The sequence below is a fragment of the Chelonia mydas genome, chromosome 1 (assembly GCF_015237465.2).
Source record: "Chelonia mydas isolate rCheMyd1 chromosome 1, rCheMyd1.pri.v2, whole genome shotgun sequence".
NCBI classification, from domain to species: Eukaryota; Metazoa; Chordata; order Testudines; family Cheloniidae; genus Chelonia; species Chelonia mydas.
In genome coordinates this window covers 336,664,722-336,676,784 of record NC_057849.1, presented here as the reverse complement: position 1 = coordinate 336,676,784, position 12,063 = coordinate 336,664,722, and the positions used below count along the sequence as shown (strand labels likewise).

The 12,063-nt window shown below is 45.3% G+C and overlaps 1 protein-coding gene and 1 pseudogene across 2 annotated transcripts in view; both read left to right on the top strand.

Moving 5' to 3' along the window:
* Positions 1–494: 494 nt before the first annotated feature.
* The window catches only part of LOC102944591 (store-operated calcium entry regulator STIMATE), a 71,188-nt gene continuing 59,619 nt past the window's right edge, over positions 495–12,063 (top strand). The window contains exon 1 of one of the 2 annotated variants that reach the window (XM_037889344.2): positions 495–840. In XM_037889344.2, the coding sequence (XP_037745272.1) occupies positions 654–840 (187 nt within the window). In that variant the 5' untranslated portion in view covers positions 495–653. The remainder of the gene's footprint in view (positions 841–12,063) is intronic. The other variant, XM_037889345.2, reaches the window with a different exon arrangement.
* LOC114018687 lies at positions 4,482–4,640 on the top strand (annotated as a pseudogene).

Genomic DNA, 12,063 nt, shown 5'->3' with positions numbered 1-12,063 from the left:
TCCCCCTTCCCCAGAATGACCCCCTCCTCCCAACCAGCCCCCCTCCCTACAACCTGGCCCTCCCCCTTCCCCAGAATGACCCCTCCACCCCCAACCTGGCCCTCCCACTTCCCCAGAATGACCCCCTCCTCCCAACCAGCCCCCCTCCCTACAACCTGCCCCCCCCAACCTGGCCCTCTCCCTGCAACCAGGCCCTCCCCCTTCCCCAGAATGACCCCCTCCTCCCAACCAGCCCCCCCCCGCAACCTGGCCCCCTCCCTGCAACCTGCCCCTCTCCCTGCAACCTGGCCCTCCCCCTTCCCCAGAATGACCCCTCCACCCCCAACGTGGCCCTCCCCTTCCCCCAGAATGGTCCCCCTCCCGCCCAAGCAGCCCCCCTCCCTTCCCCAGAATGACCCTCCAACCTGGCCCTCCCCGTTCCCCAGAATGACCCACCCAGATCCTCCCCCTGCTCCAGAACAGCCCCTCTCCCCTCACCCCCAGCCTGGCCGGGGAGGGGCAGGGCGTGTCCGGACGGGAGCCCGCCTCCCATTGAGCCCCGTCCCTACCGCCCCCCTCCCCAGGGAAGCTACATCCGCCCCCGGGCAGGGGCCGCTCCCTCCCCCGCAGGACGCAGCAGCGCTGGCGCTCGGCGCTGCACGGAGCCGGCCGGGATGCCTCTCCCCGCCTCCCCGCAGCCCGCTCCGGGCCCCGCCCGGCCCGCCGCCGTGACCGAGACCGGGCTCCTGGGGACCCCAGTGAAAATCCAGCCCCACGGCTGCGATAGCGGGGCGCTGCTGGGCAGGCTCGGGGTGCTCGTCCAAGCCCTGCTGGGCACGGTGGCCTTCAGCACCCTGATGTGTGAGTACCCGCCCCCCGCTTCCCCAAACCTCTCCCCGGGGCTACACCTCCTCCACGTGGGGTGCGGAGAAGCCGCCAATGCCTGGATCAATTAGTCGCCCGGGCTTTGCTTACAGCTGGGCTGGGCGCCGTTCGCGTGTTCGGTTCGGTACCATTTCTGCAGCTACCGGGAGGTCTGTTTTTACAACTTTTTTGTTTTTATCCATTTAATATTTTTTTTAACACTTTGCAGGCCCTTGTGGGAGGGCGTCAGACATGTAAAAGGCCCAGGCGGGGGTATGGGAACAATTTGTATAGCCCCCCTCCTGTATAGTGCAGGGGTTCTCAGACATTTGTACTGGTGACCCCTTTCCTAGAATCATAGACTATCAGGGTTGGAAGGGACCTCAGGAGGTCATCTAGTCCAACCCCCTGCTCAAAGCAGGACCAATCCCCAATTTTTGCCCCAGATCCCCAAATGGCCCCCTCAAGGATTGAACTCACAACCCTGGGTTTAGCAGGCCAATGCTCAAACCACTGAGCTATCCTTCCCCCTCCTGATAAAGCCTCTATGTGCGACCCCACTTTTAAATTAAAAACCTGTTCTTTACATATTTAACACCATTATAAATACTGGAGGCAAAGTGGGGTTTGGGGTGAAGGCTGACAGCTCGTGACACCCTATGTAATCCCCTCGTGACCCCAGTTTGAGAACTCCTGGTATAGTGGGGCTGCTGAGAGCCACTGAAGCAAACTGTAAACCCAATATAGAATGGAAACTGTGCCCCTAGTTCCAGCACCTATGGACACAGGAGTCCCTGTGAAGCCAGCGTATAAACACAGATCTCTTCGCGTTAAAGACAAAAAAACCCCTCCCTTCCTGTTTAACATTAAAGGGTTGTAAAGCTGAAAGTCTAAGCTTGGCAGCAGATTCCAAAAGTTAAAACTTTAACTTTAAAAGACAAGGTGTCAGCGTCCCAGGTCAAAATATACAATTGGAATATCTTTAAATCAAACTCTAGTAAGTTTTCTAGCATCATTTTTCTTGCTTTGCCTCTCTGTGAATTTTGATGATCAGTGGGGGAAATATTTTTGTCGGTTTGTGTGTGTTCAGTGAAATCAACATTTACTGGGAAAAAGAATCAAATCCTTCCAAGCCTGCTTTCAATCAAGTGTCTTAAAACTTTAGCAAAGGTCACGTATTAACAGGTTTTTTGTTGTGTGATCTATCCCCACACTCTCTCACCATGTCTTTGATGTAGGAAAGGTGTCTTTGATGTACTTTAAATGTCTGGTCTGATTTTTTATTTTTTGGGAAGGCTGTTCCCTGTTGTTAGGCTGTGAGACGCCAGGTGTACCTTGCAGAGAACGGGCATGCTTTTGAAAGGGAGGCTGTAAACTTTGTGTTCGTGCATATTTAGGTTTTCTTCCATGGGTTGTGGCTTGCGAATATCTCAGATCGCCAACGCAGTGGGAGCAAAGGTAAAAATCTAATCTGTATATACTGCCTCTTGCATTTCTGGTTGGACAATGAGAATTACTTTCTCATCAGAGTATGTTTTAGTCCAAGAGCCTCTATTGGGCTATAATGCTGCAATTTTTGGGTTACCAACATGGAAAGAGAAAAGGTGTCCTTAAAAGATGTTTCCGTTTGACCTTTTGCAAAGAGGCATTTCTATTGTTTCTATATATTGTAAAAGGTGTCTGATGGGAGCAGGGATTAATAAAATGTAATTTAAGTTCAAATCCTGATACACACTCCAAAGATCAGTAATTGATTATATTATACAGTGTGGTCTCTGGTGTGCTGAAAACATATTTTAAATAAAGGAAATGATTAGATGCATTAGATTACACCCCTATTATTCCTAATGGCTGTTAAAGTAGACAAGATGCTGTTAGCACACCTAAAACATGAGTGTTCAAAGGGGTGGACAATCTACAGTAGATCTTGGAGCGTCAGGGTGGTGATGATGGAGTAGGTTTAAGTTACTTCTGTCTTCTAATGGTCTTGGGTTGGGGTTAGCACTGCTGTTGGGAATGCTGATAAGCTGTGTGCCTTCCAAATAAAAATAACTTTAAAACATGTTAATGGCAAGTGCAAAAAGACTGTGAAAGGCTGGGTTTTGGCTGTCTTCATCATGATGTAGAGACCAGAGACCTTTGTGTGGCTTTACAGTGTGTAACCCTTACTACTGACGTGGTAGTGTCTTGCACTCGCTTTGCACAGGGGTAAATCATTACACATAGTGCATGATAATGGAGCGTAGCCCCAATGGAATTAATATTTGTCTGTAATGGGAGCTATCTCCAGAAGTCAGACATTGAGGCCAGAGTATAAACACAGATCTCTTTGAGTTAAAGACCAAAAAAACCCTCCCTCCCTGCTTAACATTAAAGGGTTCTGTGTGGAACAAGCGGATTATAACTGAAAGTCTATACTGTGGCTAACCCTGCACAATAGGTTTGACTTGTGAGCCTGAACATGGGATTTCCTATCTTGCTTGCACCATTTTTTCCTCAGCATAATTTAAAAAAACAAAAAAAAACCAAACTCCAAACACAAACTCATAATATATACATTGCTGAGGAGGCTAGAATAGATCCTGGGTAAATACATATTAAGGGACCTGACACTTGTTCTCAAGATTATTGCCATAGATCCTAATTTGATTGTAATTAAATACAAAGTCATCGAAGTGGGTTATTTTCCGGGTCTGCATTCTCGGTTACTCTTCGAAGCCATAGCCAAGTTCAGTGCTTTGTTGTGATGAGGGAAAGGTCATTCGTTGTTGGTTTATACTAGTGAGAAGATAAAACTAGCATAACAGAATGGACTGGCAGCAAATACAATGTTGCTTAATTGGAACTGTATGTTTTCCACATATTGCTCTAATACCAAAGATGACTTAAGCTGCAAAGTCACTGGAGATTTAAAACCCCAGAGCAGAGTTTACCAAATAGTCAATTCAAATGAAGAGAGGTGGAAATTATTGCTAACAATGGAGGAACAAGAGCCTGGTATTAGTGGAGGATGGGGAGAGAATTCACTGGATAGTTTTAATTTGAGGCTCCTGACTAATGCAACTGATAGCTTACTGTTAAGGTGCTAATGAGTAAGAGTGAGGCCAGGGGGATGGTCTGGATAAGGCCACCGGAGTAGGAGTCAGGCTGCCTAGGCCAATAACTTGCTGATCTTGAGTAAGTCACTGCACCTTTCTGAGGTTCTGATTCCCCTCTGTCTTACCTATTTGTACTGTAATCTCTTTGTAATTGGGACCATTTGTCACAATGTTATACAGCGCCTAGCACAACGAAGCGCTGAATTTGGCTGTGGTTTCTAAGAGTAACCGAGAATGCAGACCAGGGAAATAACCCACTACCTTCCCTGATGAACGGAGGGACGCACCCCATCCATGTACTTATTCTCTGCACCAATACTGACTTGGACTCTTAATACATTCCATGGGTGGCATACCTGAGCCCACTTATCCACTGACGCTTTAAAAACTCCCACACCCCAATCTGGATCTATGCTGGTTATGTGATATGTATGTACCTCGTGAACCTTGCAACTGATACTTGCAATCCCCCATAACCCAAGCCTGACCCCAGATGTACAGTACCTTTCCTCTTAACTTGTGTAAATTTGATTTTAAACATTAACTTTAATAAAAAATTTAAATCTGGTCTTATCAGTTTAATATCTGATGTGTCCTTTATTTGAGGACTGTATATTAAATTGATTTTTGGAACAGGGGGATAGAATAGAAGCTTGCTCTGTCCCCCCCATGCATCAACCTGGTATTGCAGGGGTCAAAAAAAACAACACAGGTGGAGTAGGGAGAGGAGCAGGAAAAACTTGTATCTGAAACTTCTCTAAAATCTCAGAAGCAAACTTCTCCCATCAAATGCATCCAGACTTGCCAACTAGTTGGAGAGAGGCTTTCTGAGCGCATCTGACTCTGGGAAGCCATTGAATAAAAGATTTGTTTACATAACTATACAGACTAGTTTGTGGGGGAGGAGACGGAAGTAAAGGTATGTATCTGGAAGTGGGTAGTGTAGGTTTTAGAGGTAAGCTGGGATCAGTGCGGTAAATAGGAGGAGACTAATTTGCAATCTGTAGTCCTTGTCCTCCAAATATCTCAAAATACATCTTAGCCTATGGCTAGAGCAGGGAGTCTTCTGGGTTCTTTTCATGACTTTGCCACAGACTTCCTTGGATAAGTCGTTTAACCTTTCAGTGCCTCTGTTTCCTTATCTGTAAGATAGCTGGGTGAATACTTCCTTGGGGTAATATGAGGCTCCATGAATGGTTATAAAGCTCTACTTCTTTAGACAAGTGAAACATTATTAACCAAACTTACTATGTCCTCATGAGGTAGGTATGCATTGCCAACAGTGATTTAGGGTGGGTAAACTGAGGCACAGGAAAGTTAAATGGCTTGCCCAAAGTTGCACAACCAGCCAGGAATAGAACTAGGCATCTTAAGTCTGTAGTTGCTGGAACAGGAGTAGAGATGACGAAGTAAGACCTGAAAAGATCTGGAGAAGCATCCAAACTTTGAGGCTTGTTTGTATCTCTGGACCTTTTGGAGAGAATAATTTCAAAACCAGGACGCAGCGGTTGCAATCTTAAGGGGAAGTTTTTCAGGATAAACTTTTTAATAAAACCTCTGAAATTCCTTTCCTGGATTACTAAAATAATTGAATTATTCAAGCTGGAAAATCTGTCTCTTTACTGTCTGTATTTTGCTGAGTTTGGTCAATGAAAATAGACTAAAACAGTTCACCGAATTAGTCTGTTTTTGCCCAATTTAACTGATGCTAACACATGGTGCAGTATCTGGCTTCCAAACTGTGCAGGGAGATGGCTTAAATCTGTTACAATTAGAGCTTTAACTGAAACACTTTAGTGGTTATGTTTTATAAAAGCTTTTCACAAATCCTGCACTTTAGATCAACTGTTATGTCCCTCTGGCCCGCTAGCAGCAAAGAACAAATAGCGTGAAATTTCTTTGAACTTGCCAATTTGCTAATGGCAACAACATGGGAAGGATTCCCAGTGATGAGGGGTGAGTCATTTTGTGTAAATAAAGAAGCATATGGATAAACTAGAAGCAGTGAATCGAAACAGAGCATGTCTGTCCAAATGGAACGCGCTACGTCTACTCTGATCAGGGAAGAGGCTGAACTGTTAGCTTCAAGGATTGTTTGCAACAATCTGTAATTGCAACAGGGCATTTGGCTGCATTGTCAGGAGGGTAGAATACAAGTAAAGAAAGAGGATGGTGTATTGGGTGTGAGTGGGTCAGAATACTTTCCGCTCCTCTTTCATACCAAGGTTACTTAGATTGCTGGAGACGCAGAATAGAGGCAATATATTGGGAAAATTTGTTCTGAAAACAGCATCAAGCAGCAGTGTTTATAGTCCTAGAGCAGTGGTCTTCAAGGTGCCTTTGAGAAGAAGTTTTCATAACATAGGTGGCTTTGGATAAAGTGGAGCAAGATAAACAAGAGGACTCCAGAGGAGAGGAGAAATGTTGTCTGAAATGAAGGGTAAATTGTTAATTGTAAACTCGTTCGGTTCTGTTGAGGTTCATACCACATCCTTCACCCTGCTGGTATCTAAAAAGTTACAGAACAAGCTGAAATATGCACCACCATCTATCTCTAGGAGACAGCTTCTGCTACGGCATGAGAAACATGGCCTCTATGGAAACAATCGGCTGTTGGTCCTGGTTGTTAGGATAAGCAGGATCCATCTCTTACAGGACCGGGAGAGAGCACTCCAGGTTGGGTTGAGTTAGGAAATTAATTTCCCAGGCCAAGACCGCCCACCATCCCAGAAGGGACTGGCAATATGTCCCACAATGCCCTGAGAAAGCTAGCCTAGAGCAGCACAGTGAGTTGTGGTGCTAAGAAGCATAGATTATGCACCCAGAAATCTGTGTGTCAGGACTGGACACATTCCAGTGCAACCCCAGCTAAATTGGGAAATATCCTTGCAGTAACTGCAGGATTTGAAAAAAAGATGTTTCCAAAGTGTGCAGGTGCTATTGATGGCACATATATACTCACCTAATACCTGCCATTCAGAGGAGAGAGTAGATTTACAGAAAGGCTATTACTGGGTGATTACTCAGACCCGTGTGAACCGATGTGGCAGATTCATGAACATCTACGTGGGATGCACTGGCAGACTGGCAACTGCTTGGGAAACAGAAAGGGCCAGGGGGTGGGGTGGGGAACGGTACAATCACAGATTTGCATATGTCCTGTTCTCGTACTCTGCCTTCCTGTCTGGAGTGCTGTGCAATGAGTCCTGCCCTTCTGGCTGGCTAAAATGCATGGTGATGGGGGTTGAGTGCAGTCGGTAAGGGTCGTAGTTTGCAGGACTGGGTGGTGAAGCTACAGGTGTTGGAGGCAGCTGGTGGCAATAAGAACTCGGATGTTGGGGAAAACGGGTTGGAGGTGACATGGGGGCACAAGGGAAAGAGTTTTGGGACAAGGGCTGCAAGGGGGGGCGGGCGTGGAAGTCCTCCGCCTGCCTGGCTACGAGCGCCACTATCGAGTCCGCTTGGCGCTCCATGATGCTTAGCAGCCGCTCCGTGCTTTGGTGCCGGCGATCCGCATTCTGCTGGCGGACCCTCCTTTCGCTCTCCCGCCACTCCTGCACTTTTTGATTTTCATTAACGGACTGCTGCATCACTTCATGCAGCATGTCCTCTTTGCTTCTATGTGGCCGCTTCCTAATTCTTTGGAGTCATAGAATCATAGAATATCAGGGTTGGAAGGGACCTCAGGAGGTCATCTAGTCCAACCCCCTACTCAAAGCAGGACCAATCCCCAATTAAATCATCCTTTCAGCCATTGATAACAAGGACGGCTGAGGTCTCAAGGTTGCATCTGTAAAGCCAAAATGCAATACTTAACAGAGGCAGCATTGTTCACACCAGACAGAGCAATGATTCCCCTGTACTTAAAGTAGACAAGCGCAGTCTACACAATAGCAGAAATTGCCTGTCCCAAAGCAAGCGTACATAACCCACAGGAGCCTCAAAATGGTGAGTAAGCACAGGGGCAAGGGGGACTGATTGTTTCATGGCCGTACTGTCCTCTGGTTTTCTGTGCCTGGGGGAGAGCCAACAGCTGCAGGGGGCCCCTATACTGACCACTGTCCCCACATTTTCCACAGGAGTTCGTCCTGGAAGATATCTCACTGCTGAGGGTGACCTGGGAAGCAAGGGAGGGTCTTCTACTGCAATGCGGCTTCCTCCCTGGCCCATATGGAGCTTGCTTATGTGTAGCAATGGTCCCCCTGCCCCTCACGGCACAGTGGCACGGACATGTTAGCCTGACTGGGACAAGGAGCACTGAACTAGAGCTTAAGGTTTGATGTGAGAGGCTTTGAATTAGTGCACTTGCGTCTTTCGCTCTTCAAATCCTTCTTGTGTGTCTTGGGTGGGCTTTTCATGTCTGTTGTTCTGTCAAACATCACAAACCGAGTGCAACCAACTGATCAACTTACTACAAGAGGAATGGTTGTTCAGCTTGACAGTTTCCATTCTGTTGTTGGAGCTGTTACAACAAAGGGACTTTTCTAAAGGTTTGAGATAGAAACTTTTCCTTCCTTTTGTCAAGTACATCTGAAAGGAGATCTTTTATTCGTAAAATACTGGAATTTACGGAGCATACCGTACATGTTCCATGCACAAAAGTCAGGGTAGGATCTGGCTAAATAGGTCTAATTTTAAAAAAACTGATAACTTTGTATCAAGCTTTTCAATTTTGATCTTTAATTTTGTGATTACATCTTTTGAAGGCTGGCTTAAAAAATTATTGTAAACTAGATGCAAAACAGGTTGGTTCCTAAATTATAGCATGCAGATTCTGGCTTCTGAGGAGCATCAATAAGATGATTATAGAGATCTAACTTGAACTAAAACTACATAAATCTCCTAGTTTCTTTAACACAAGTATTGCAAAGCCTCAAACAACTAGGAATGACAGTGTTGCTTTCTTCTAACTGAACAAGGAGCGTAATTAGGAACTTAATTAGAACAATCAAAACAAGATTATTATCCTTAAAGCTGCTCTTGCTCCCTCGTGAACTACAAAGCGTCTGCTTAAGCCCTTTTCCCAAACCCCTCCTGCCGGGCTTCCTGCATCAGCTTGTGAGGAAACATTGCACATCACAACTTATCCCTGTATTTTTTCCTGATAGGCAGGTTTAACCAGAACTTAAAATTTAAACGAATTACAGCCCCAGGTCAGTTAGTGACTCCTTCACTCATCCACTTCTGTTCATTTTCTGCATTTGAGGAGGACTGTGTCCAGTTGACTGACTCCAATTGATCAAATCCTTAAGATGTAAGCACCTGTTCACTTAAAACCATTTCTCAAGCCTCAGTGGCTGGACTGCAGAATGAAACATTTTGAGGGGTTGGAGGTAGACAGTCCATGAAAGGATATCTCTTATGCAGTGGTTCAAAGAATGACTGATGGAGAAACACTGAATAACAAGTGCTCCCTTTGCCCAGCTGTCACGTGGGACATCTGGAGGTGCTGTCTGGCTTTACGGGTTATCGAACTGAATGGGGCAGAAGGGTGGTCTAGCAGTTGTCACTCAGGGCAGCGTAGCTGGGAGGTGTAATTCGCAGCTTGCGGAGACATACACACTTTAGCGCCGCTTCAGCTAGCGTGCCAGAAATAGCAGTGTGGCCGCAGTGGGTCGTGCTAGCTGCCCAAGTCCGGCCCCATCTGATATCTTAGGTAGGTACCTGGGCGGCTCGCCTCCAGCTCATGCTGCCACAGCCAGACTGTTCTTTTGTGTGAGCTAGCTCCAGCAGAGCTAATGCATATACATCTACCCGCTGCGAATTGCACATCCCAGCTGAAGTGTAGACATAGCGCCCGGGTTGCCAAATCCTGCAACATGAAACTTAGGACATTTGAGGTCCTAAAGCCCCACCTCCTGGAGTCTCTTGCTTATAGGAAAATCTCAGCTTTTCTTTAAAAGAAAGATTCTAACCTTCATGGTTACAGAGGAAGGATTGAAAATGTGACCACCGGTTACCCAAAAGGCAAATAAAACCCCAAATCTTTTAAATGTCATGATTTTTTTTTGGTGCAGGACTTGTGGTTTTTGTACTTCTGGTGTTGGTAATACTGAGTCGCCCTGGACTAGGACTTGGTCTTGGGTTTAGTTCTGGCATCTGCTAGACTTTCTTTGTGATGGAACAACTCACTGAACCTACCTGTGCCTCAGGTCCCAGTCTGTAAGCTGCAGATAATGCTTTCCTGCCTCACAGGGGTCTTGTGGCGATAAAGCCCAATCATGATGTGGGGGAGGGGACTGATAAATACCAAAATGGGTCTAGATAGTGGTGGAGCTCATAGCCCTGGTCTCCTCTCTGAGGCATGGCTTTAAACTGAGACCAGGTCAAAAATTCCATATCTGGGGAAAAAAGCTAATCTGGGAGTTACAACTTGGTCTGATCATGCCCCTGCATATATCAGACTAAAAGACTGAGACTCTGTGCAAAAACAAAGGGCCTGGTGGTTTAATAGACCTTTCCTATATGAATCCCTCAGAATTCAAGAGCTGGAAGAATATTTTCAGAAATATAGAGAAGAAAATAAGGATTGGCTCAAAAGAAGTATTCTCTGGGATCCTGGAAAGGTGGTAATAGTGGGGTGGAGGAGTGAGGAAATCCTTATACCTCATAAGGTATCATACCTCAAAAAGACGAGCACTCTTGAAGAAGAGAGCTTGGTTAAAGAACTGTTTTGGAAGGTAGACCTAAATCTACAAGAGGCCGTTGAAGTTGTAATTAAGAATTAAAAATCCAGTAACGCTCCAGATCGTAACAGGTTTGCTGGGGAGTATTACAGAGCTCTAAAGCAAGAGTTGGTCCTTATTGTGACTGAATTGTTTAATGGCATATTGTAGGGGAGCAAGGGTCCAGAGTCATGGAAAAGGCAAAAACTGTGGTCATTGCCAAAGAAGGAAAGGGTCTTAAGTGCACCATATAGACCTATTTCTTTAATGCACATGCTAAAATTTATGCAGAGGTGCTAGCAAACGGATTGAGTGTCGTTTTTCCCAACTATGTTCACCCTGACCGATCTGTGTTCGTTGCTGGCAAGCATCTATTTGATAATATGAACAGAGCTCTGAATTTGACCTATAATGTTAATTCTAGCAATTCTTTCTGTGCACTGCTTTCCTGGACACTGAGGAAATCTTCAACAGTCTGGAGTGGGAGCACCTTAGGCAGATTTTGGTGAGGTTTGGTTTTGGAAATCCGTTTTATGGGGCAGGTTGGTCCTACATACTCACCCTTGTTGGTCTGCTTTGACTAATAGTGATCAGTCCTTTTAATTTGTTTAGGGATATAAGACAGGGTTATCTGTCATGCCTCCGCCCTCCTGTTTCCCCTGGGAATACATTTGCAATAAATGTGAGAAACAGCTCCTTGGTAAAGAACATCAAAATGCCTTCTGGAGTAGAACACAAAATAGCTTTGTGTGCTGATGATGTCTTGTTATATTTGCAGAATCCAGACGCCTTGTTCAAAGTTACAGAACAAATGACTTTGTAATTTGGGCAGGTTTCGGACTTCAAAATAAACTACAATAAAGCTGAAATGTTATCAATTAACATCCCTGAAGGAGTCAAAGCAAACTGCTGTCCACTATGTAAATTTAAGTGGGTAAAGGAATCTTTAAAATATTTAGAAATAAATATTGTGGAGAAAGATAAAAATCTTAAGGCAAATTGCCCTCCAGTGTTAAATAACACAGTAAAAGAGTTGGAAGAATGGAATACAGACGCTCCCCGACTTACGCAATCGTTCCATTCCGGAATGCCTTGCATAACTCAAATTTTGCGCAAGTCGGAAACATATACCTGACTGTTATGCAAAAAAACCAAGAACAACAACAAAACCCTCCTATTTGTAGCTTATGGAACTTTTTCCGTAAGTGCGGATTTGCGTAAATCGGGTCTTGCGTAACCCAGGGAGCGTCTGTATGAAATTTCTTGGCTAGGTAAGGTATCCTCAGTAAAGACACACCTCCCACAGTTGTTGTTTTTGTTTCAGTACATCCCTGTTGGTATCCCTGACATGACATTAAAAACATGACAGGATGAGCTATTAAAACTCATATGGAAACACAAAAGACACAGGTTGAGTTCTAAAGTTCTTTTTAAGTCTACAAAGTGTGGTGGACTCG